At 41.7% G+C, this 23,555-nt stretch overlaps 1 protein-coding gene across 1 annotated transcript; it reads left to right on the forward strand.

Annotated features, from left to right (window-relative positions):
- The first annotated feature begins 272 nt into the window (after nt 1–272).
- LOC118162690 (desmoglein-2-like) lies at nt 273–21,722 on the forward strand. The gene is made up of 14 exons (XM_035319039.1): nt 273–308; nt 1,270–1,404; nt 2,681–2,839; nt 6,030–6,174; nt 7,945–8,105; nt 8,875–9,009; nt 9,156–9,341; nt 10,203–10,462; nt 11,355–11,497; nt 12,338–12,565; nt 13,884–14,114; nt 15,120–15,244; nt 16,350–16,727; nt 18,908–21,722. The coding sequence occupies exons 2-14, from the start codon at nt 1,297–1,299 to the stop codon at nt 19,922–19,924; spliced, it is 3,276 nt and encodes a 1,091-aa protein (XP_035174930.1). The 5' UTR covers nt 273–308; nt 1,270–1,296; the 3' UTR covers nt 19,925–21,722.
- Nucleotides 21,723–23,555: the final 1,833 nt, after the last annotated feature.

Below are 23,555 nucleotides of genomic sequence, written 5' to 3' on the forward strand. Positions count from 1 at the left end.
TTTATTGAAAAAGCCTAACAAGCCTGACTGCTTATCTGCTTCCTGCTGGGAGAAAAGTGCAAAACATGTATTTGTGCTGAATTTTGTAATTCTAGTGTATGCTTTTAATGGGAGTGCTTCTGGGTAAATTTTTCAGAAGCTATTATTAGTAAATAGTAATTGATAGAGGTCAGATTTCTTATTCTTTATGGCTTTGCTTAGGTTATAAATTAGGTTTTACTACTGCTAAAGTGACATTGAGTTAATAATGGTTATTGTAACTTTCTTTTCAGATCTGTTTGAATTATGGAAGTGGACTCCATTGGAAGGTAGGAAATAATGAAAACCTGCTTTTCTTTATCAGTGCCTGAAGAAGTGTTCTCTGATCAAAGAGCAAGGGTCAAAGATGTGCTTTACTTCAGTTGATAGGTATCTCGAGTTTTAACATTTTCTGAAAAATGAAAGCTGTATAAGGGGTAGTGAAATGAAAGCAGAAATGTAAGAATAGGACCAACCCTACATCCATCAAACTGAGTGACAGTCAACTTTGGGAAACTTTCCCTAAAATGTTACATCTGTAGATATGTTTTTTTTTTAACTTTCCATAAATGAAATCAACTGCTTTGGTATGGAAGGTGTTCACTATGGATCTGGAAATCAACAGACACAACCAGGACTAAGCTGGGCATAACGAAGAAGGGTTTCAGTGACAATGAGGTGTAGCTGAGAAAGGATAGCTGAGACAGTGGATGGGTTGCGTGTTGTATGATCCTGTATTAGAGAGGAGGCTAAGTCTGTATTGATAGGATGTCAAATAAGGTATATAAGGTATAATAAGGCCAAATAAGGTATAATAAGGCAGAAGTGAGGGTTTATAGCAGCCTTAATGGCAAACCTCTTCCTACATCTGGTGACAAGCACTTAAATTGGCCAGAACATTGTATTTTCACTAAACCCTGGCCATGGGAATATACTCAAGGCTGTTTTTTATATATCTGTGTTGTTGAAAAGATTATTGTACTTCTTCTATTCAAATAACTTGAGGAACATACACCTTTTAAATTGTGATTCAGGAAGCTAATTTCGCTCCATGATTTCAAAGGTACTAGCAATTGAAAGAGTCTATAGTCTCCTCAGAAGAAAATGAATGGTAAGGTCAGCATGTGTTTTGGGCAGGCAGAATGCCCAGGTTACGCAAAAGCTATTTATAATTCTGGGCCACAACAGCAACAAAGCATTCATCATAAATGATTAGATGTTATGCTGACATTCAACCTTGGTTTTTTGCAGGTTTATGATCGAAGTGGCCGGAGTGGCATGTTGTCTCATCCCAACAGCCTCATTAGACAGAAGCGAGAATGGATAGTCCCTCCAGCTTTCATACGGGAAGAGGAAGACAATTCATATAGGAATCCAATTGTTAGAGTAAGCCCAGAAAAGAGATAAACGTAGAATGCACGTAAAAATAGAGATGAAAATATAAAATAAGGGTGTGACTGTCCTAAACACAGACACAAATATTTATTGAATTTTAATGAACTATTGAATATCGGTAGAATGTTGGCACGTTTCCTCCTGTTTCCTTCTTTCAGATGACTTACTCTGAAGCCTGATTTGGCTCAGTCTCTCAGCTCTTCCCAGCCAATAATTTTCATAATACTTTTGGGAATGCAGAATCTTTGAGTTTTTTTCACTCCATCACCCCTACTCAGCTATGGTTGAAGTTGCCAAGTGGTTCCCAAAACTGCTGGTGTACATGGTCAGATAGAAATCATGTACATGATTGGACAGAAAGCTGTACATGGAGCATGGTTATATATGCCTAATTTTTTAAGAAACTGGGCTAAAAATAACTGAGGTATCAATTCCATAGTGTCAGACTGATATGCATTTTGTTTAGCACTACTGTTGAAACCTGAATTCACCACACCAGTCACTTCAGTGTATATATTAACTGCAGATGGTAGTAGGCTCTTATACTCTGTTTGGACTGACCCTTGATGGTGAAGCAGGTGCAATGAAGTGTGCTCCTCCGGATGTTTCATGTAGTCCAAATGTTTGGTGACAGCAGAGGGAAGGTATAATAAGGTCTATGCAGCCCCTTTCATCTGTTCCTCAACAGATCTGGCATTTATCCTCTGTTACATCACTTCCTCAGCTCTAGTCCCACTCAATAGCCTAGGACTAGTCTTCTTTAAAAAGATGCCATGTTTCATTTTCAAGCTTTGCTCAAATAACTTTAACCTTCTCTGCTGAACTCATTGTTCCAGACTCTTAATATTTTTTTTTCCTCTTTCTCCATGTTTTATTTGTCCCCATCCATTTAAGCAGCCAGTTTCCCTCACTCCAGCTTTTCATCTTAACTCAGTGCTTTTCTAGCCTTTCCAGTCAGAGTCCTCCTTATGCTTGTATGCTGTCCAGCTCTCTTTTGTCCAAACAGTCCCAATTTTCTCCTGCAGACCTCTCCATTCCATGGTTCCCAGCTGTTGCCACACCCATTGTGCTCCTCATCTCCCCAAACTAGTCCCTCAAACAGACCAGTTAACTCTTCCTGCATTCATCTCAACATCTTCACCCTCAAAGGAATGTAGGAAAACTGCATTTAATGTTAATTTTTGTTTGTTATGAAAATAGCCAAAATATTTTCTCTGTGTTTTCTAATGTGGTTTTATTTATCAAAGGCTATTTACATTCCTCCTAGATACATTCTGATCATGAAGGTGCAGGGATAGTGGTAACTTATACTATATCTGGTCAAGGAGTAACAGAACCTCCTTATGGATTATTTGTTATCGATGGGAAGACTGGAAACCTGAACGTAACAGGAAGGGTTGACAGAGAAAAGACTCCAGTGCTGTTTGTAAGTTGAATAGTAACCTTTTCCTTATAAGTGCTCTCTTAGCCATTTTTTAATTTACTTTGTTTAATTTTGTTAACTTCAAGTAGTTTTAATATTTCTGAACATTTACATATGTGCATATATGTATGTTAGTGCTAATATTTTTGTTATATATAGTATATATTGCTTTATATTTATCTTCTGTATATGTATTCAATGCGGAAGAGCTCATTAAAGAGGTCAAGACTGGAGGCAGTCTGGGCTGCTGTGACCATGCCCTTGTTGAGTTAGTGATCTTGGTGAATATGGGCCTGGCAAAGAGCAAAGTCAGGACCCTGAACTTTTGAAGAATGAACTTCAAGCTATTTAAAGACCTAGTGGATGAGTTCCCCTGTTACACTGTCCTCAGAGACAAAGGAGCTGAACAGACCTGGCAACTCTTTAAGGATGTTTTCCTTAGAGCACAATAACTTCCCATCGCCCTGCATAAGAAAGAGGGCAGGGAGGGCAGGATAGCCTGTGTGTCTGAGCAAGGACCTGCTGGACAGACGGAGGTGCAAGAAGGAAATGCACAGGCAGTGAAAGCAGGGATATGTGGCCTGGGAAGAGCACAGGGATACTGTCCAGATGTGCAGGGATGGGATCAGGAAAGCCAAGGCACAGATGGAACTGAGCTTGGCAAGGGATGCCAATAATAGGAAGGGATGCTATATGTACATTGCTCAGAAAAGAAACGCCAAGGAGAGTGTGCCCCCTCTGATGGATGAGAAGGGTGAACTTGCAACGACAGACATGGAGTAGGCTGAGGTACTCAACACCTTCTTTGCCTTAGTCTTCACTGACAGTCAGGCTTCCCAAGTCTTTTGTTTCCCTGAACCCGTAGATGGAGGCTGGGGGAGCAAAGTCCCACCCACTGTAAGCAAAGAGCAGGTTCAAGACCACTGATGAAACTGAACAAGTGCAAGTCTATGGAGCCTGATGACGTGCATCCCAGTGTCCTGAAGGAATTGGGTGATACAGTTTCCAGGCCTCTCTCCGTCATATTTGAAAAGTCCTGGCAGTGAGGCAAAGTCCCTGGTGACTGGAAAAAGGGAAATATCACTCCCATTTTTAAAAGGGTAGAAAGGAGGACCTGGGGAACTACAGACTGGTGATCCTCACCCCTGTGCCTGGGAAGATCATGCAACAGATCCTCCTAGAAGCAATGTCAAGACACATGCAAGACAAAGAGGTGATCCAAGACAGCCAGCATGGCTTCACCAAGGGTAAATCGTGCCTGACCAGTCTGGTGGCCTTCTGTGGTGGAGTGACTGCATCAGTTGACAAGGGAAGACTGGCCGATGTCATCTACCTGGACTTCTGTAAGGCCTGTGACAGGGTCCCGCCTGACATCCTGGTCTCCAGATTGGAGAGATGTGGGGTTGATGGGTGGATATTGATGGGTGAATGTGGGGGTTTTACCGTGCTAGGCAGCTGAACACCATAACCGCCCTCTCACTCCCCCTCCTCACATGAGGAGGGGAAGAAATAAAGGAAAGAACAACTCATGGGTTGAGATAAGGATAATTTAATTAAAGAGAAAAAAAAATATTAAGGAAATATTATTATTAATTAAACAATTCAACTAAAGGGAAAAAAGGGAAAGGGGAAGAGGGAGGGGGAAAGGGAATAACAAAACAATTAAAGGCTGTGTGGAAGTGCAGAGGAAAGAAATTACTCTCTACTTCCCAGAAATGAGCGATGCTTGACCGCGTCCTTGAAGCAGGGCCTCAACGCACGTAGCTGGTGTTCAGGAGGAGGACAGACGTTTTTGCAACGAGAGCCCACCCCTCCCCTCTTCTTCCTTTTTCCACCTTTTATTGCTGAGTGTGACATCATATGGTATGGAATATCCCCTTGGCTGGTTTAGGTCAGCTGCCCTGATGATGTTCCTTTCTCACTTTTTTGCCCACCCCCTAGGAGGGTCAGAGAAAGTCCTGATGCTGTGCCAGCACTGCTCAGCAGCAGACACAACACTGGTGTGATACCACTGCTGTTCTAGCTACAAGTGCAGAGCGCAGCACTGTATGGGCTGCTGCAGGGAAAGTTAACATCCCAGCCAGACCCAGTACAGTGAATAAGTAGTTATCTTGAAGATTGCACTGAGAGAGTGGTGTTCAATGGCTCTATGTCCAAGTGGAGGCCGGTAATGAGTAGTTTACCTCAGGGATCTGTCTTGGGACCCATGCTGTTTAATATCTTCATCAATGACATAGACAGTGAGATCGAGTGCACCCTCAGGAAGTTTGCAGATGACACCAAGCTGAGTAGTGCAGTCAGTACAACAGAAGGAAGGGATGCTATCCAAAGGGATGTGGACAAGCTTGACAAGTGGGCCCATGTGAACCTCATGAGGCTCAACAAGTCCAAGTACAGGGTGCTGCACTTGGGTGAGGGCAATCCCAGACATGTACAGACGGGGAGAAGAACTCATTGAGAGCAGCCCTGCAGAGAAGGACTTGGGGGTTCTGTTGGATGAAAAGCTCGATGTGAGCCAGCAGTGCATGCTTGCAGCCCAGAAGGCCAACTGCATCCTGGGCTGCTTCAACAGAGGAGTGGCCAGCAGGGCGAGGGATGTGGTTGTGCCTCTCTGCTCTGCCCTTGTGAGGCCCCACCTGGAGTGTTGTGTCCAGGTCTGGGGCCCCCAGCACAAGAAGGATGTGGACCTCTAAGAGCAGGCCTAGAGGAGAGCTATGAAGATGATCAGAGCACTGGAGCACCTCTCCTATGAAGAAAGGCTGAGAGACCTGGGGTTGTTCAGCCTGGGGAAGAGAAGGCTTCGGGGTGACCTCATTGTGGCTTTTCAGTACTTAAAGGGGGGCTTATAAAAAAGATGGAGAGTGACTTTTTCTCAATCATATAATGACAGGACAAGAGGGAATTGTTTTAAACTAAAAGAGGGGAGTTTTAGATTAGAGGTTAGGAGGAAATTCTTCACTCTGAGGGTTGTGGGGCACTGGAACAAGTTGCCCAGAGGTGTTCAAGACCAAGTCAGATGAGGCTCTGAGCAACCTGATCGAGTGGGTGGTATCCCTGCCTATGGCAGGGGGGTTGGAACTAGATATCTTTGAGGTCCCTTTCAACCCGAGACATTCTGAAATATATATATGTATATATACATATAAATACAGTCACTTATATTTCCTTATTGTTTATCTCTGTATTATTTCAGCTCAGAGGTCATGCATTAGATAAGAATGGAGCAAAACTGGAAGATCCAATAGACCTCACAATTAAAGTTCTGGATGTAAATGACAATCCTCCAGTGTTTTCACATGAAGTTTTTGTTGGTTCAGTTGAAGAATTAAGTGAAACAGGTAACATGATAAACATGAAAACGTTTTTTTTCTAATTACTTATTTTTTCCCAACATACACAAGGACACAAGTGAATGTAATATTTGCAGTAACAACAATACATTCTGTGGCTTCTGTAGGACAGATTATCCAAGTGTGAATGCAAGCTTTTATTCAGGGCTAAGCTGTGTGGTGTGATGAAGGGGAAGTGTATGCATAATGGCAACAGAGAACAAGACTTGCTCTTCTTCCTCTTATGGCAACTTTGGTTTTGTATCAAAGCTACCACTGTCCAGGGACCTGGATCCTTAAGCAGAAACTGCATGGGAAATGCCATCTGGCCTGGCAATTCCAGCCTATTTGGGATAGGTTGCTAGCTTCAGCTCTACGGGGCCCCAGCACAAGAAGGACATAGACCTATTAGAAGTATTAGACCTGTTAGGCCACAAAGATTATCAAAGGGCTGGAGCACCTCTCCTATGAAGACAGGCTGAGGGAGTTGGGGTTGTTCAGCCTGAAGAAGAGAAGTCTCTGGGGAGACCTTATAGTGGCCTCCTAGAATCTAAAGGGGGCCTACAGAAACACCGGGGAGGGACTCTTTGACAGAGTGTGTAGAGATAAGACAAGAAGTAATGGCTTTAAAGAAGGGTAGATTTTTAAAAGATATACGGAAGACATTCCTCACTGTAACGGTGGTGAGACACTGGCACAGGTTGCCCAGAGGAGCTGTGGATGCCCCATCCCTGGAGATGTTCAAGGCCAGGCTGGATGGGGCTTTGAGCAACCAGGTCTAGTGGGAGGTGTCCCTGTCCATGACAAGGGCATTGGAATTAGATAATCTTTAAGATCTCTTCCAATCGAATGAATCTATGATTCTATGGCTCAGCTCTGCTGTGCCTTAAGGAAAAAATAAATAAATAAATAAATAAAAACTTTACTTATGGGCTGGAGAAGTACTTTGCTGTTCAGAGTGTATGACAGTAACCCAAAACAAGTTAATGGCAATTTTCCTGTTAATGACAGTAAACCTAAGAGCAGATCTTGAAGCAATGGACTGTTTCCCAGAGTAAAACATCCCAATAAATACCTGATATTGTGTCCATTTCAGTGCCATGGTAATCTGAAGACAGAAATTAATGACCATCCATTTATGTGAGGTACCCTTGGCTCTCTTTCAAGTCAGTAGTAGCCATATGGTAATCGTCTCTCAGCCTGAATTCTAGTTAACATTCAAACCCAAGTACTGGCACTGGACACTGAAGTAGACCCCTTCCAAGAGGACAGTATCCTGTGCCATGACTTATAAGGGGGTTGCAGCATGGTGGCCACCATGTATTTTGAGTGAAGCTATTGGAGAGCATTAGTCAATACAGAGCAATCATTTTTATTGGTGTTGAGGTACAAAAGTCAGTACTGCTCCCTTTAGAATGATGTGAGGGGAAATGCAACTTACTGTCCAAAACGTTTCTATCTTCTCTGTACAGTATTTACAGTTTTCTGTCACGTTTCTTAATCAGAACTCTACCAGAGTTTGACCCATTGAATAGTTCTGGTGAATTCTGTGGGTTGTGGGTGTGTGTTAATAGCATGCTTTTGTTTGCTAAGTGCAACATTTTTAACGTGTTGTATTTCAAGCTGCTTCTGCTCTATTAATTAAATAAATAAAGGCAAGGGCATTAAAAAATTGTGCAGGGCATCTGACAGCACTCTCTTATCTGTGACATTACAGTTAAATACTTGCCAGTGCAGTGCAACATAACCAAATATTGTATTTTGTTTGCTTTTCTTCAGGTACAATTGTATTGAAGATAAATGCAACAGATGCAGATGAACCAAATAACCTGAATTCCCAAATTGCTTACAGGATCACATCCCAAAGCCCTAGTTCCGCATTCAGCATCAATAAAGATACTGGAGAGGTTCGAGTAGCAGCAATAAACCTTGACAGAGAGGTAAAAAAAAAAAAAAAATGTATCAGTTAACAGTATTCTGCTATCTTTTGTGTCACTTTTTTGCTGACATATATTTTTCAGGGACTGTGGGAAGGGATGCGAGAAAGCTTGCATTCACCTTGTCACCTCCCTAGCACAGTTCCAGCCCAATGGCTGTTGGTTTCTGTCCCTCCAGTATATCCAGGAAGCAGTTACATGAAACAAGGGAACATTTTGTTGCTGGTGAATGTGTGGCAAGGACAGTCCAGATCACCACCTTGCCAGAGGTGATAATTGCATGTAGACTTCTGTAGCCTGCTATGCAAATTTTAGCACAAAGATTAAGGATGGGTGCTGCTGGGAAAGATTGTTCAAAGCCACTTATTACCAGCAGTTTTCCTTATGCTCGCAGGTATTCTCATTGGCCAGCAGATGGTGATGTTTGTGCTAGCATTCTGTGTCTGAGGACAACATCTCTACATCTAGCCTTGTCCTAAGGTGCAGATACCATTGTTCCTGTCCCTGTTCATGGGCACTGAAATTTTTTCATTCTCCATTTGAGCACAGTCTTTGAGGAAAATGCAGAACTCACAAACCCTTTTCTAAGCCTCAGCTCTACTCCAGAAGAGACAGTTATACGTGAGATACAATACTGGCTAGAGAGATATTATAACTGGCAATTGCATCAGAGGGATGACCAAAATATGGTGGAAATAATACATCAAAGAAAAAAAAAAAAAGGCTAGTTGAAGCACTTTTTATTTTGTTTCTTTTTTTTTTTTTTATGCAGACACAAAGTAGCTATTCTTTGAGGGTAGAAGCAAGAGATCTTGGTGGTTCATCAAATGGAATGCATGCAACTTGTTCAGTAAAAATAAAGATTTTGGATGTCAATGACAACCTGCCTGTGGTTGAAGGTCATACAGTAAGTACATTTATCACAATACTTGGATTGTTCCTACACCTGCTGGTATCTCATGGCTTAATAAGATGTTATGCAAACTTTATTGCATTGATAAAATGAGGTAAATTGTGACATCTTTTTAAAGAGGAGCATTTTTTGAATTGCAGTTTGAAGGAAGCATTGAAGAAAACAGAGCAAATGTGGAAATCATGCGAATAAAAGTGTTTGACAAAGATGAAGAGTTTTCTGATAACTGGCTGGCGAATTTTTCGTTTGTTTCTGGTAATGAAGGTGGCTTTTTTCATATGGTAACAGATACCAAAACAAATGAAGGAATTCTGACTCTTGTAAAGGTTAGTATATTCTTCAGAAAGTCTTCTACATATTAGAATAAATGATTCTCTTTAGTATAAATTGACACACCATTTATATTCAGTAAGTAAACTGTAAATTTACATGGTGGATATTCCTCCTTTGGCATATCTTTTGGTGCTGTATTCAATAATGCTGTACAAAGTAATGATTTTGTACAGCTTTGCCATTAACTTCCTGTGAGATGGCAGATATATCCAGTGGGACAGAAGTCCCCAGACTTTCCTTGCTGTTGGGTAGCAGTGCTAGCACATACTCTATAAGCTCTCTCACATTCTTGCTATCCTTGCTGGTCTCAGTTTAATTTTATTTCCTATGGCCACAGACTATTTATTTTATGGATTTCCATGGAATTTTCACTGCCCTTTACTCCACAGGGACTGAAGATGCATAGTGCCCTACGTTTTCTTTTTTGCTGTTCTGGTTTTGTTATCTGAAAATTGATAATTCTTTTAAATGTGTATATGAATATATATATATAAAAGCATTACTAAAATAACTACATTGGTTGAAAAAAATTGGAAGAGCAGAGTAATTCTGAGTACTGGTTCACTGAAGGCAAAGACAGAATATACGTGTAGGACTCATTGCACCTTCCCTACATTAGTGAGAATCGAATAACATAAAGTCATAACTATGGTGCCATCCATGAAAAATAAGAGATACACTCTTAAAGGGTTAAAGCTTTTTATATTGAGAGTAATATGTTAAACGAAAGTTCTTTTCAGTGTAGCATCCTTCCCCAGTATTACTTAAATATTAAATGTCTGAATGTTTTCTGGATATCAAATACTATCAAATTCTGAGTGTTTTTTTTTATTTTTTTGTTTGGATTGTTCTAGGAACTAAACTACGAAGAAATGCAAAGCCTAAACTTGGGTGTTGTTGTTACAAACAAAGCAGAATTCCATAAGTCAATTAAAAACAGCTATAAAGCACAAACAATTCCAATCAAAATTAAAGTGATTAATGTGCGGGAAGGCCCTGTATTCCCTGGTGGCACAAAAATTATTACGGCAAGTGAGAGCCTGCAAGTAACCCAGGTTATTGGACAGTATCAAGCACTTGATGAAGACACAGGAAAAGTAGCAACGAACATAAAGTAAGTCTTCTTATAACCATCATAACTGAGCATGTCAGAAATCACATCTTACTGAAAAAGCTGGGTACTGAACTGAGATCATTTCCAAGGCAATCTGTTTTGTACTATGCACAATTTATACTGAAAAGAACATCTTCACCATGAGTATTCTATTATGCAGAAAATGGTTGGCTTGAAAATCCTGTTTGTTTTGTCATATATGGCGAGACGAGTTCGTACTGAAATTATCTGTGCTTCCTTGCCATTTGTCATGCCTTTCTGTTTCTGAGAGCAGGTTTGCTCATTTGATTCATCATCTGCAGAAACATTTGGAAGGAGTAAGCAGAAACACACAGAAATTGGACAAAAAGGGTGTTAGGGTAGATAAGTCCACATGCACATGCATGCGGCTGTGTTTAGATTTTTGAATCACAGCTCTTCAGCTAAAATCTTGTTGAACCGCCACCGTGGTGGCATTTAGAAATGGTGTGGACTGGCAGAGGTGCATACCTAACCCTGGGTCCCTTTCCCCCATGCCTCTAATGCTGCCTTTCTGGGGTGGCTGCTGTTCTTCCAGTGCTGGGAGCAGGGCTGGGGGAAGGGGACCACCATGGCCAGCAGCAGGGATCCCTCTCCTGCTCGGTTCTTGCTCCCTGAACCTACCTTTTGTAACATTGCCACACCTACATCCTGGCTCCCCTGAGAGGGAAAAGCAGGTTTCAACATTCAGCAGAGGTTTATAATCTTAGGTTAATAGTTCAAATCAATTACAGTGGCAGGAGCATTAGGCCTCAGCCTAAGGGGTTGGTCTCTGCTCTAAATGAAGAGCGAGCATACTGTGAAGCTGCTTTTTCTGCTGATGGTTGTTTTGATCTTTATAAATATGTACATCTTTATATGTGATTTTAATCAGATACATCAAAGGAAGAGACGCAGCAAACTGGATCAAGATAGATCCAGTTACAGGTGAAATCCAACTTGCCAAAAGCCTTGATTACGAATCACAATATGTAGTAAACAGCACCTACACTTTCACCATGTTGGGTGTAACTACTGGTAAGTTTAGAAGGTTTTGTTTTTGTACTGTCTGGTCAGATGTATTTTGTTAATTTCCTGTTCATCTAGGGCTTATTTTGTCTTTCCATAACTATGGTTGGCTTAACCTCCCTATCTTTAACTGTCTAAAAGTTAGGTGCCTAGTGCAGTTTGCCATAGGCTCTGTATTTGGAGGAGAGACATGGGCAACTCTGTGCAATGGGATGAACCTTGGACTGGGTTCTTGGGATGTCCATTTCTCTTCTTCGGCTGTATGGAGGTGAACTGTTACAAGAAGTTCCGTGAAGACCTAGTTTGACAGGAGAATCCCCTGTTAAGATGGAAAATACCTGCTTCTTGCTATGATAATGGGCAGATTTCAGAGTCCTACCATTTTCTGGAAAGCTAAGTGAGAAAGACTCTTTGAACTTCTTGTACATCTAATAAGAATTCTCTTTATAATGTGCATGCTATTGTGCTGTTGTTGTTTAGATGTAGAGCTTTGTGATATGGTTAAGTCGAGGACTTGTTAGTGTTAGGTCAGAGGTTGGACTAGGTGATCTTTGAGGTCTCTTCCAACCTAGATGATTCTGTGATTCTGTAACTATGCAAAAAAAAAATACATTTTTTAAGATAGTAGAAAAACTTGCCTTCAAAAGAATTTTGTCAATGTGTTTCTTGACGTTAGGAATGAAATATTGCTCCCATAAAATCCAGTGAGAGCACTTCCAGCTTGTGTCTTGTTTCTTGAACCTATTTCAGAAGTGTTTGTGTTTTGGAAAATATTATTATTATTATTTTAAGATGAAATATCTGTACTTGTCAAATATTGATTTCATTTTTCATATTTTCTAATCATAGATCTTCCTGCGAAAACAGTCACTGGCACAGTTGTTATTCAAGTTAAAGATGAGAATGATAACTGCCCAATTATCAAGAATCCTGTGCAGACTGTGTGTTCAGATGCAAAACTAATTGACGTAACAGCAAGTGATTTGGATAGTTTCCCCAACAGTGCTCCCTTCACCTTCACTATCATTGATGAGCCAGAAGGGACAGCAAAAAATTGGATAATTGCATACAGAAATGGTAAGAAAATATATTTTGAATTACTTTCAGTTTTCTGGAGTTGCATAGGAATGTTGCACTTTGCTAATTACAATCAAACTGACACTTTGGCTGATCCACACCCACACACACAAAACACCACATATGGAGTCAGTTGAGAAGATACATTGCCTATGTTCTGCTCCCTTTTCTTTAATATGTATAAAAGCAGTCATGTTCTGGGGCCTGTTGCCTTCCCTCAACTGGACCATGTTAACCTAGTGTGAAGTAACCAGGATTTCACAGGTGACACTGGGATTGAGGCACATTCCCGTCTTCCCACAAAAAGCACGCAGTGATGGAGGATGCTTTTAATTAAAACTGAGCTTGGAGATACAGTTGTTAACTGGCCATAGTTGCTCCAATGTCTTTAAAAAAAAGAAAAAAGAAAAAAAATCTGTCTGCAAAGTGCGGGTCTTGAAAAAGGGAAATAGAATGTAATCTGTCCAAGATTATCCGGCGCAGTAGGACATAATCATAACAGTCTTTATTCTTATCAAGTAATTCATGCTGGCAACAAAGCAGCATGAATTGCTAAACCATAAATAATTTTAATGAGTATTTTAAAATGAGATTTTCTTACATTCCATTCATATAAACCTAGGAAGTACTTGGAAGGAAGATTGAAGGCACAAGGAAGTTCTTTTTCTTCTCAGATTCATTCTTGTCATCCATAGTCCTACAGCATACCACTGCAAAGCAATCAGCAGAGTTGTCCTAATCACAGTTTAGGATCAAAAAGAAATCTTACCTTTCTTCACCCTGCTTGTAGCCAGACTAGCAGTAATTACAACAACTTTTCAAAACAGGATGGTGTTTCCCAGCTGGGATTATCTGGGCATCTCTTGGCTAGTCCTGTCCTCGACAGCCACAGGAATGGGTAGTATTGTGGCTTCCTGGTCTCTGCCAGTGGCCTACAACAGATTAATCTCCTAAAAACTGACAATGTTTTAGGTGAAGGTTAGCGCTATGTAAGCAGCTGGATAATCTTGTGTAATGGGTCTGCTGGTGTGAAGCTCTTCCATAGTTATCTGAGACTGCAAGTGAGCAGGGCTGCTTTATTACCAGCATGAATTACTTGATAAAAGCACACATGCTGTAGCAGCAGCTCTGAATTTAAGGTGATTGCATTGGCTAACTGGAGGATACTTACTGGGATTTTGAGAACGTTTACAGGACTTAACTTTCTGTCCACTTTTCTCTTGTTTTTTTGTTTGTTTGTTTGTGTGTTTTTGTTTTTGTTTTGTGTGTGTGTGTTTGTTTTGTTTTGTTTTTCTTTAATTGCACCATTCTGCCTCAGACACCAGTGTGCAGCTGGCCCCCCAGAACCTGAAGGTGGGCAGATCTGAAGTTCCCCTCTTAATACAGGATTTGCAAGGGTTCAGCTGTGCTCAGTCGCAGTCCCTGGAACTGACTGTTTGTACGTGTGCAGCTGATGGTGGATGCAAAGAGAAACTTATTTCCAGTACATCAGTGGGCCTGGGACCAGGAGCGATTGCACTAATCATCTTGGCGTTTTTACTTTTGCTACGTAAGTAATTGTTTCATGTTATCTCAGAACTATGAGTATATTGCACAAGGCACCAAGGAAGAAACTGCCCTACTCCCAGGTTTATCATCTTGTGTAAACTCCTAGTCTATGTGAAGTCATGGCAAATCTCCAGTTAATTTTGGTAACATCAGCATTTCACACTCAAAGCATTTCAAGCTGTGCATTTTGAAATGAATATGTACAACTTTAATATTTGTTTATGATGCCATAAATAACAAGGGGGGAAACCCTAAGGAATCCTTTTAGTGCTTCCCACACTTCCCTCTGTGAACCCTAACTTCCCACTCAAACCCACACACTCAGTGCTCATCGCCCTCATTACAGACCCAGATCTGGTTCCTTACCCTGGGTAGCAAGTGAAGTTGTTCTTTGGTAAGACAACACAGAAGCTTAAAAATAAGAGAGAAATACCTGTAGTCAGGTTACGGCCATATATACCAGTGCTGCGCTTGAAATGGCGATAGTTCATTGCTTCTAGTAGCAGCAAATCTGGCTGTGGTAAGGCAAAGCTAATTGCACAGGAGGATGTTTTTCCCTTGAAATTGGATTGTTTTGAGCCCCTCAGGTAATGCTGAAGACATGTCATAGGATTGGTGAGGTGAAATCCATGTGAAAGTTTTGTCTCGATTTGAGCAGTAACAGAACAGGAGGAGTTGGAAATGCCGAGGTTGTACAATGATATTTAGGGGCTGGTTTTGCTATATGAGAACTTCAACAGAAGTATAGATAAATCTGCACATGGTTATCTGCAGCAGTGACAGGTTAATTAACAGTTTACTGTATAGGAAACCATCCTGGCACATGTTTCTAAGAAATAACCTTGAATGTTTAGGAACTTGTCTGCAGTCTTTATTAGCCCTCATGGTCATTAACTTATTAAAGATACGTTTCTGTATAGGAGTTGGCCAGACTTTAGCATTGGCTGTTACTGTGCTTTGACCCTAATCTTCCCATAAATAATGGCAAACTGATGTTTCCCTGCAGTTCTTCCACTGTTACTGCTGTTGTGTCCATGTGGCTCAGGAGCAAAGGGATTTGCTGCAATACCAGACTGCAGCGAAGAGATGTTGCGTAAATGGAACAGCGAAGGAGCAGCTCCTGAAGAGAAGGCATGTCTCCCTAACAGCATTTCTCTTTGATTTCCATCCAACTGTTCAGTTTTGCACTTGGCATCTCCTCCACATTACAGGCTGATGTTTCAAACCTGCACAGCAGATTTTAACTGCACGTGAACAGTAATTAAAGTTAACCCTATCAGGCTCAATGAACGATGCTTGGAAGGTGAATTCCAGCAGCAGCTCTAGAAAACACCACCTGTAGTGTTTAAATTCCAAAGTAAAGGCAAAGCAATCAAGCAAATGCTGATAGTATCTGAGCATAAGATAGAAGCATGGGAAAAGCATCCATACTCTGTAAAGAGTAAAGTATTTGCATCTGCAAGCCTGGAATGTTTTCTGCCTATTTGGGAGTAAAGCAGTGAAAGAACAGGTTGTAAAGCTTAGCTTCCCATCACTAGTTTAAAGTTGCAGGTTGCATTTTAAATTACTTCCTTCTGTGTTTCTCTTCTTAAACGAAGCAGAACTCTTACTGAAAAAAAAAGGGGGGGGGGAAGAGACAGAACAAACTTCAAATATACAGAGAGAACAGTGAATGCAAAAGATGTTTGTTCTTTCTTCTTATCCTATACAATCCAAAAAAAAAAGGCATGACACTGTCCTGCTTTTGTACAATAATGAAGAAACAATTAAGGCAAAAGACTTTGATTTAGGCACACACAATTCATGATGAAAAATTATAAACTTAACAGGGAAGCCAAACTGCTAGAAAATAAGAGAAGGCCAAGTAGCTCCGTAGATGAAGCAGGCAATGCACACTCCCCCAAAACTGGGCATATAGTCTTTTGGAACAGCTGAGTGCCCTGGAATATTGAAACCTATCCTCCCACCCCTTTTCACTCCCAACCCTTTAAGTTTTAAGAAAACAATGACCTATAGAAACACTTCTGTGATCCTCCTTGGCAACACAGTCATGGAAGCTGCACCCTCTTTCAGGAGCCCCTTTACTCCTTGCAGTAACATGTATCAGTGCGAATTCAAACATGTTGTAAGACAACACCCTCCCAGGTCCCACCCAGCCCTGCTGCTGGTTTGGTGAGTTCCATGTGCTAGACAGCCCAGCTTTCATGTCACATCCTAATTTGTGTTGTTTTTGCAGCCATTGCAAAGCATCATCACACCCACTGCACTGGGGAACTCTAGAGGAGTGACCGCTGGAGCAGCAGCAGCAGCAGCAGCAGGAGCAGCAACAACAGCAGCAGCAGCAGGAGGAGGAATGAGTGCAGAGGAAGCTGCAGCATGTGGAGGCAGCTCTGCCTCTAATGTAAGAGGGCGTTGCAGCATCGTTACCAGGGAAGGATGGGAAGAGCAAAGACATCTCCTTTCTGGTGCTGATTACCATGCCAGAGCTGCAGCAGCTGGAGGTGTTGAAGGCATGGCAGCTGGAGAAGGCAACATGGTAGCAGCTGGAAGAGGTGTGGCAATGGGAACTGCAGGAGCCATGAATGAAGAATTTTTAAGAGACTACTTCAATGACGTAAGCATATGACTTGAGAATAACCATATATTGAGATGTACACTGAGCATTGCGAAATGCTATTTGTGTTATTACAAACACAGACAAATAGGTTTGTGTATGTGTCAACAATCCCAGCAATGGTCAATGTTGCTTGCATGTGGGTGGGGGCATTAAGGATTTGGGGGTTAGGCTCACATGTAGGATATAGATATAGACCTTAGATATAGGACATAGGATATAGACCTTGACAGTGCTCGATTTTGTAGCTTCTTGGGTTGTTCACCAGATCTCCAATGACAAGACCCTTCTCTCAAGGTTTGAGATCCAGAATATTCACCAGTGACCAAGGATCTCCTTTTCTAGGAAGAAGTCATGAGGCAGATGATGTGATAGAAACCTCGGACTTGAGCACATGAAACTGTCCGGTAGGGAGGCACCGATGACTCTTCATGAGTCATAACTGCAGATCTTATCATGGAGCAAGTTTTTGAAAGATAAGCCACAAAAGTCAAATGGTAGAGGGTGGGTCTGCGTATTCAAAATAGCTGATGAAGCAGTGCTGGATTTGTCTGCACAGTAGCTTGGGTGAAAGAAACTTCATCAGCTTTATCAGAAGTGTATGAGCACATGTTGCAATCCCCTTTCTGAGTTATTTTTTGTTATCTAATCATTGAACAATAGGATAATCCTACTCAATGCAGCTATGCTTCTTTAGTAACACCCATCATTAGTCCTTAGGTTGGTGAGCTCCCTACACGGGAGATTCCATATGCCAGAAAGGGTACAGATCATCCATCGCATCTACAAATAAAACACCTTCACTCTCTCCAGCTGGCTGACAATGGGGTTGTGCAGGGGAGTAGCTGTACAGGTTCAAATAACATCAAGGTGATTAGTCTAGGGAAGGACTTACGCATCTCCTGAGTGCTCCGACTACTGGTCGTCTGGGTGAACAGACACAATAACAGCAATTCTGCTTTCCTTCTGCACTTCTTGCTTCTAAATGTTAAGGCATACTTTGAGCATAGCTGCCTGCTGAATTCCTGTAGGAGGGCTTAGCAAAGGTTATGCTATGAGAGGCTAAAAGGTTAGTTGAGATTTAACTCTTTTATAAAGTTCCATCTAAAGACGGAGAGGCTAAAGTACCTCAGAAACAGAAGGAAAAGAAGAAAAAAAAAAAGAGATATTCAAACCATGTAGTTCCAGATGTGTGCTGATTTCTGTTAAAGCATCTCTGGTTATGTGCCTACTTCCAGGATCAAATGCAGATAAACATACAGAATCAATTTGGGTCTGGATATGTACCCCATTACACAAATGCCTGAGCTGATATGCACTCCAGAATTTCAAATGTGGCAGAAGAGTGGTTCTGAATACAAGCCAGTAACCATATTATGTAAAGCTGGTTCAGCAGGCCCAGAGGATTTGGCTGTCTTCACTCCTGGAACTGCAGCTGGTGCAAGAGCATATGAAGATAATTGTGCTAGCACCAGCAGCAGCCCTATTGCGGACACTGCTCTCAGACTGAGCTGGCCCTGGAAGCAATAAAGTCTGAACCCAAAAGCCCTCCTTGTTCCAAAATGGTTTGCGTAGAGCCAGTTTATATGCTGGACTATGTTTCCATGCATGTCAAACCATTTAACTTGGTGATCTGTTTGCTGTTTGACTCCTTGGGTGTGATCCTGCAGGCTACACAAGTGAAAAGAGCCATGGCAGGTGATGACATGTCGGCATGTACTTATTAAATGTGTGTTTAAATGTGAGGTTACTCTCAGGCACGGTTTTGGTACTCTCCCACAAAGACCTAGTTATAGATGAAGTTCATTCACTGAACCAAAATACACGTAATCTCTTCGTCTGTTTGTGAGGACGGAGTAGTATCATAAACAGTGGTCTGGGAGGAAATAGTAGCAGATGGTGATACCTGAGGCTTTCCATTTATTTCCAAAGTGCTCTGTGCTTGTTTGTTTGTTTTGTTTTATTTTGTTTGTTTTTCTCATTAAGTTACTGGTAAGTTCAGGCTAACTTTAAAAAAGCAAAAAGCAGTCCTAGGTACTGCCTTTCGTTTGTTGACAGTTGCTGTGGGTTCAGTTAAATTTTATTATAATCCTTTTCAGCAAACATGCCTGACTTTTTCAAATTTACTGTCTAGAAGTGCCATTAATGATTTTTTGCTTGCTTTTGCTTCCTGTCTCCAGAAAGCTGTCTCTTTTGCGGAAGAAGATGAAGCCCAAGCTGCAAGGGACTGTCTCCTGGTTTATTCCCAGGGGGAGTCTGGCTCCCCCCATGGCTCCATCGGCTGCTGCAGCTTCATTGAGGGTGACTTTGATGACCACTTTCTGGATGATTTAGGAGATAAATTTAAGACTCTAGCAGAAATATGCATAGGTAGACACATCGACATGAAAGATGGTAGCTCCAGGAATGAATCTGGTTTCGGCGTTCATGATGCAAGCTCACAGCTCTTAAATCAGCAAAAAGCTTTCAGCTCCAAACAAGCATTTACCTCGGGCAGCCACATCTCGTCCGCCCCGCCAGCGCAGACAGGCAGTGGCATGGGACAAGAGGCTGTGTCCCAGGAGGTGGTCACGGAGACTAACTTCTCATCACGGTCTGGGCAGCATGACACCCATCCCACATCCTACACGGAGACCAATGTCACCATGACGGAAACGTCCTATTCTGCGGGGGGCCCTGCCCACTCGGCCGCCGTTTTTCTAGATCCCCAGTTTTCAGAGAACGTGGTGGTGACGGAGAGGGTGCTGGCCCCTGCATCGAGCTTGCAGGGAATGGTGGAAATACCCAGCCTGCCCTCTGGAAGCAATGTGGTGGTTACGGAAAGGATGGTAAAGTCAGAGGGTGCTAGGGCAGGAACCATGATGGTTCCGGACCTCACCGACTCGAAGTACGTGGTGGTGAGGGAGCGGGAGAGGGTGCTCGTGCCTGCTGCCGAGCAGGGCTCGCTGAGCTACCCCACCTTGTCTGAGGGGCAGAGTATAGTGGTGAACGAGAAGGTCCTCACAGCTTCGGGCGGGGCAGGCAGAGCCGAGCAGGCAAACGGTGCCAGCGCAGGAAGGCAAGAGCACGTGCTGATCACGGATTCTCTGATGAACCAGGTAGGATCAGCTGTGGACGGGGCACCTCCTGCCAGCTCCACACTGAGCAAGTCCTCCAGGGTCACCAAGTACAGCACGGTGCAGTACACACGCTCCTAAGTGCAGTGCCCATATTTCAGCATGCATCTCACTTCGAGCTTTTTCTTGAGACCTGGATTTGTTGGTGCTTTAAGAATGGCATGGACTTGGGTGTGGTGGCTTCTGTCAATGATTGCGACCAAGAAGATAGCAAAGAAATCTGCTGTTAGCATGGAACATCGGCGATGAAGCTTTTGAAGTGCAAAGGTGCAGGAAATGTTTCTTTTCCTTGTTTGCTATTTTTGTAACTATTTTGCTATATATATGCTATTTTTGTTATGCAGTTAGTGTAATAATACCACAGAACAAAGCTGCATATTGCAGGAAAGCAGAAAAAAGTCTAAAATCTAGCAAACCATAAGTTAAGATTCTAATCTGTTGTTTAGTCTATGCTGAAGTCCCCCCCCAGAGGGGCACCAATTTCTCACCATGCTTTTCACCATGTTTTCCATCTGTTACCTTGTGGGGCAAGGCAGCTCCCCTAAGCTGCAGCTGTGGGTCTCTGCACCCTCGTGAATTCATAGGAAATTTAAGAAATTTCACCTTCCTGACAAGCCCAAATCACCAAAGTCCTTACAGCAGTGGTATGTTGATCTCCTGGAGGGTTGTCCAAACTTCAGGTTATCAGCATCTGTACCTTAAGCAATCAGTTCTTGCTGTCTTTAACCTCTGTGCTAATATGCAAGTAGCAGAAAGAGCTGAGAACTCTTTTTTTTTTTTTTTTTTTTTTGGTACCTCTGTAAAAATTCCATTATGTGGTGTAGATGTAGACTGACATGGAAAAGTGTTTGTATCATACAGATTTTTCACTGACTTCAAATTAGTCATTTAATAATGCATGAGAAACAGCCAAAACTTATTTTGGCTTTAGAGCCAGAGATTAATTCAGTGGCTTCTGCTAGCAGAGTTTATGGCTCTTAAGAATCTGTTGAATCTGATTTACAAGTGCAATTAATTGATTTTAGTTCTATCTGTGAACTCCCAGATAGAAGCAGAGGAATGCAGCCTTAATGCATGTTTCTGCAGTTGTGCTGACTCCAGCATCAGAACTCCTGTGGCCTTTGTAGTGCCATGTAATGGTAGTTTTAAATAGCTCCAACAGTAAAATAGAAATCTCAATATAATTCTGCAATACTTAATATTAATTCTCTTTCCACGAAATCTGTGTGGTGAAATGGAAAGAGTACTGTACTGTTTGGCACTATGTATATATGCACATGTAAATATTTATTTTTATGCAGTTTGAAACATTTTAAAGTGACTTTTTTATAGGAAAAAAATGAGCATACACAAGTTCATGTTTTGTCAGAGTGGACAGAAGTGTATTAGATCCGATATTAGTACTGTGTGTATCTCATACCTGTAAAATCAGCAAGCTAGTCATATGGTAGTACAAAGCCCATGGACCTGCGGAGCGTTCTGGTTGTCTCCATCTGTGCTGGAGTTTTCACGTAGCTGCAGGCTACATTTTCCACTGATACGTTTTGCCTTTGACTAGAAATACTTCCAGTGTATTTTGTTTGAGGGGTAAGGTGATTCAAACACAAAAAGTAAAAAACATAAAAAGTAAGAAACATGGCTATGCTCAGCAGGGTGCACGTAAGCATGGGCTGTTACAGTACATGGAGGAGTACTTACAAGTAAATCAAATGATGAGCTTGCTTAGACCTGCTGCTTATTTCTCTCTCAAAGTCATTTTTAAAGCATATATCTTTTACTTTTAAGCAAGCATGCAGTTTTAAGTGACCATTTTTTCCTACAATTAGAGGAAGTGAACTTCTGTATTTTTATGCAATCTGAAATAAAGAACTCTACTGCATTTTTTCTGTTCTTCATTCAGCGTTAAGACAGCTACACAGGTGAAAACAATGACTTTTCCACTGCAAATGAAAAGTTTAAAGATATAACTAAATTTGGAATTTCCCAAATAGCCTGAAGGACTACCTTAAAGATACAGATACAATAAAAGTTTACTTCTTGCTAACTTCTGGAAAAAAAAAAAAAAAATTCTGCCTGCTGATTAAAAGCACTAAATTCTTTAAGTCTTCAAGCAAGATAACAGCTCATGCACCAATTTACTGGGCTTTTGAGTCCAACTCTTTTACGCTTCAAAAGCATGTTACAAACCAAATGGCAGAAGATAGTGTCTCTGTTTTATAGTTGTTAAAACTCAGGCCCAGAAGAGGCTTTAACAGTCAGGACTGTGTCACAAGTCTTGCATTTGCAAAGTATTGTTTATTCACAACTTCTCTTGCTCAGTAATCATCAAAGATTTGCTAGTGCTGTAATAAATCTATTGGAGTAGAGTCGTTAAACAGTGAATCTCCATTGACAAGAGATTATTAATTTTTTTAAAAAATAGACTTTTGTTACTAGTAGTTAATTTTCAATGTTACCTTGGGGGTAGGTTACAGCATTCTCCTATCACTTTTTCATTTGTTCAGACTTCTACCTTTTCATTAAAAAAAATCGGTATGTGGGACAGATGGTACAGAAGAGTGATAATTGCAGGTGAATTAGTATCACATAGTGAAGACATTAATCTTTAGTACTTATTCAACATTTCAACCAAGGATTTTGAGTGACTTCATAAAAGAAATCTTAGTTTCCTCTGTCAATGCAATAAGCACAGAGAGCAGTGGCATCACGTCTGCCACATCTGATGCCTTTGGAGGGAAAAGAAAACACACAAAATCCCCACCTTTTATCAACACTTAGATGTTATCAGCATGTGCCAGTGCTGGCAAAGCATCCATCAGATTAAATGCATCGCTTCTAGTGAAGCTGTGTTTTGAAAATGGTCGTGGGAGGAAAGCACAGACCCAAACTAATGGAAATGCCTGGTTAGCATCCAACCACTAGGTAACCCTGGGACTGGGACTGGCCCTAGACACTTATCTTCTGGCTTCAAAAGGAAAAACGAAGTCTGTAATTTTCTTATCTAAAAATAACAGAGCATGGTTATGCTAGGGCTGAAATACCAGAGTGACAGGGACTGTATCCACACTGCTCTGTGGTGAGTTATGGTTCCTTCAAATCCTCTCTGAGTACACAAGACTTCACAAGCATGACCCAGCAGGCTGCAAGCAGGATGTGGCCACCCCCAGGATTGCCAAGGAGGGCATGTGGAGTGCAGGTCCCCAGCACCCAGGAGAAAGCATTTCCTGGGCTGTGCCTCAACACGTGCATGGAGCCAGCCTGGAGTTTTGTAAGATGGGGCGATTTTTTCCAGCCTCCATTCTTTCATGGGCATTTGACCATCATCCACTGTCAAAAGCTTAAAGCTTGGTGGGGTTATCAGCAGTAAAACAATTAAAAAAAAAAAAAAAAAAAAAAAAAAAAAAAAAACCTGCTGTCCCCAGGAGGGAAGTGCTTATGGCCTTGAAGAATCCCAACAATCCGTCATTCCCTCTGCCTGCACTCTGGTAGCCAAGCTACAGATACTGGCTATCTTCTTCTCTGGCCCCTTTGGCTTCCTGGTGGCCTTGTCGTCACCCTGAGCTCAAAACACATTCACAAACACCTGCTCTTCCTGCCTGGTGGTTAATAAAAGAGGTCCTGTGACTGTGCCTCCAGCTGAACTAACTTGGGTGAAAACCCTTTCTACCTGGGTCTGGTTGTGAGCTGCCTTGCCCTGACCTCAGCCGGAGCC

Source organism: Oxyura jamaicensis, chromosome 2 (genome assembly GCF_011077185.1).
Source record: "Oxyura jamaicensis isolate SHBP4307 breed ruddy duck chromosome 2, BPBGC_Ojam_1.0, whole genome shotgun sequence".
Taxonomy (NCBI): Eukaryota; Metazoa; Chordata; class Aves; order Anseriformes; family Anatidae; genus Oxyura; species Oxyura jamaicensis.

Excerpts from the sequence above, each read along its gene's own strand:
- LOC118162690 (XM_035319039.1), top strand. The coding sequence starts at position 1,297 with ATGTTGTCTCATCCCAACAGCCTCATTAGACAGAAGCGAGAATGGATA. Across the intron at positions 9,010-9,155 it reads CTGTGGTTGAAGGTCATACA|TTTGAAGGAAGCATTGAAGA; the intron begins GTAAGTACATTT and ends TTTGAATTGCAG. Across the intron at positions 9,342-10,202 it reads GAATTCTGACTCTTGTAAAG|GAACTAAACTACGAAGAAAT; the intron begins GTTAGTATATTC and ends GGATTGTTCTAG.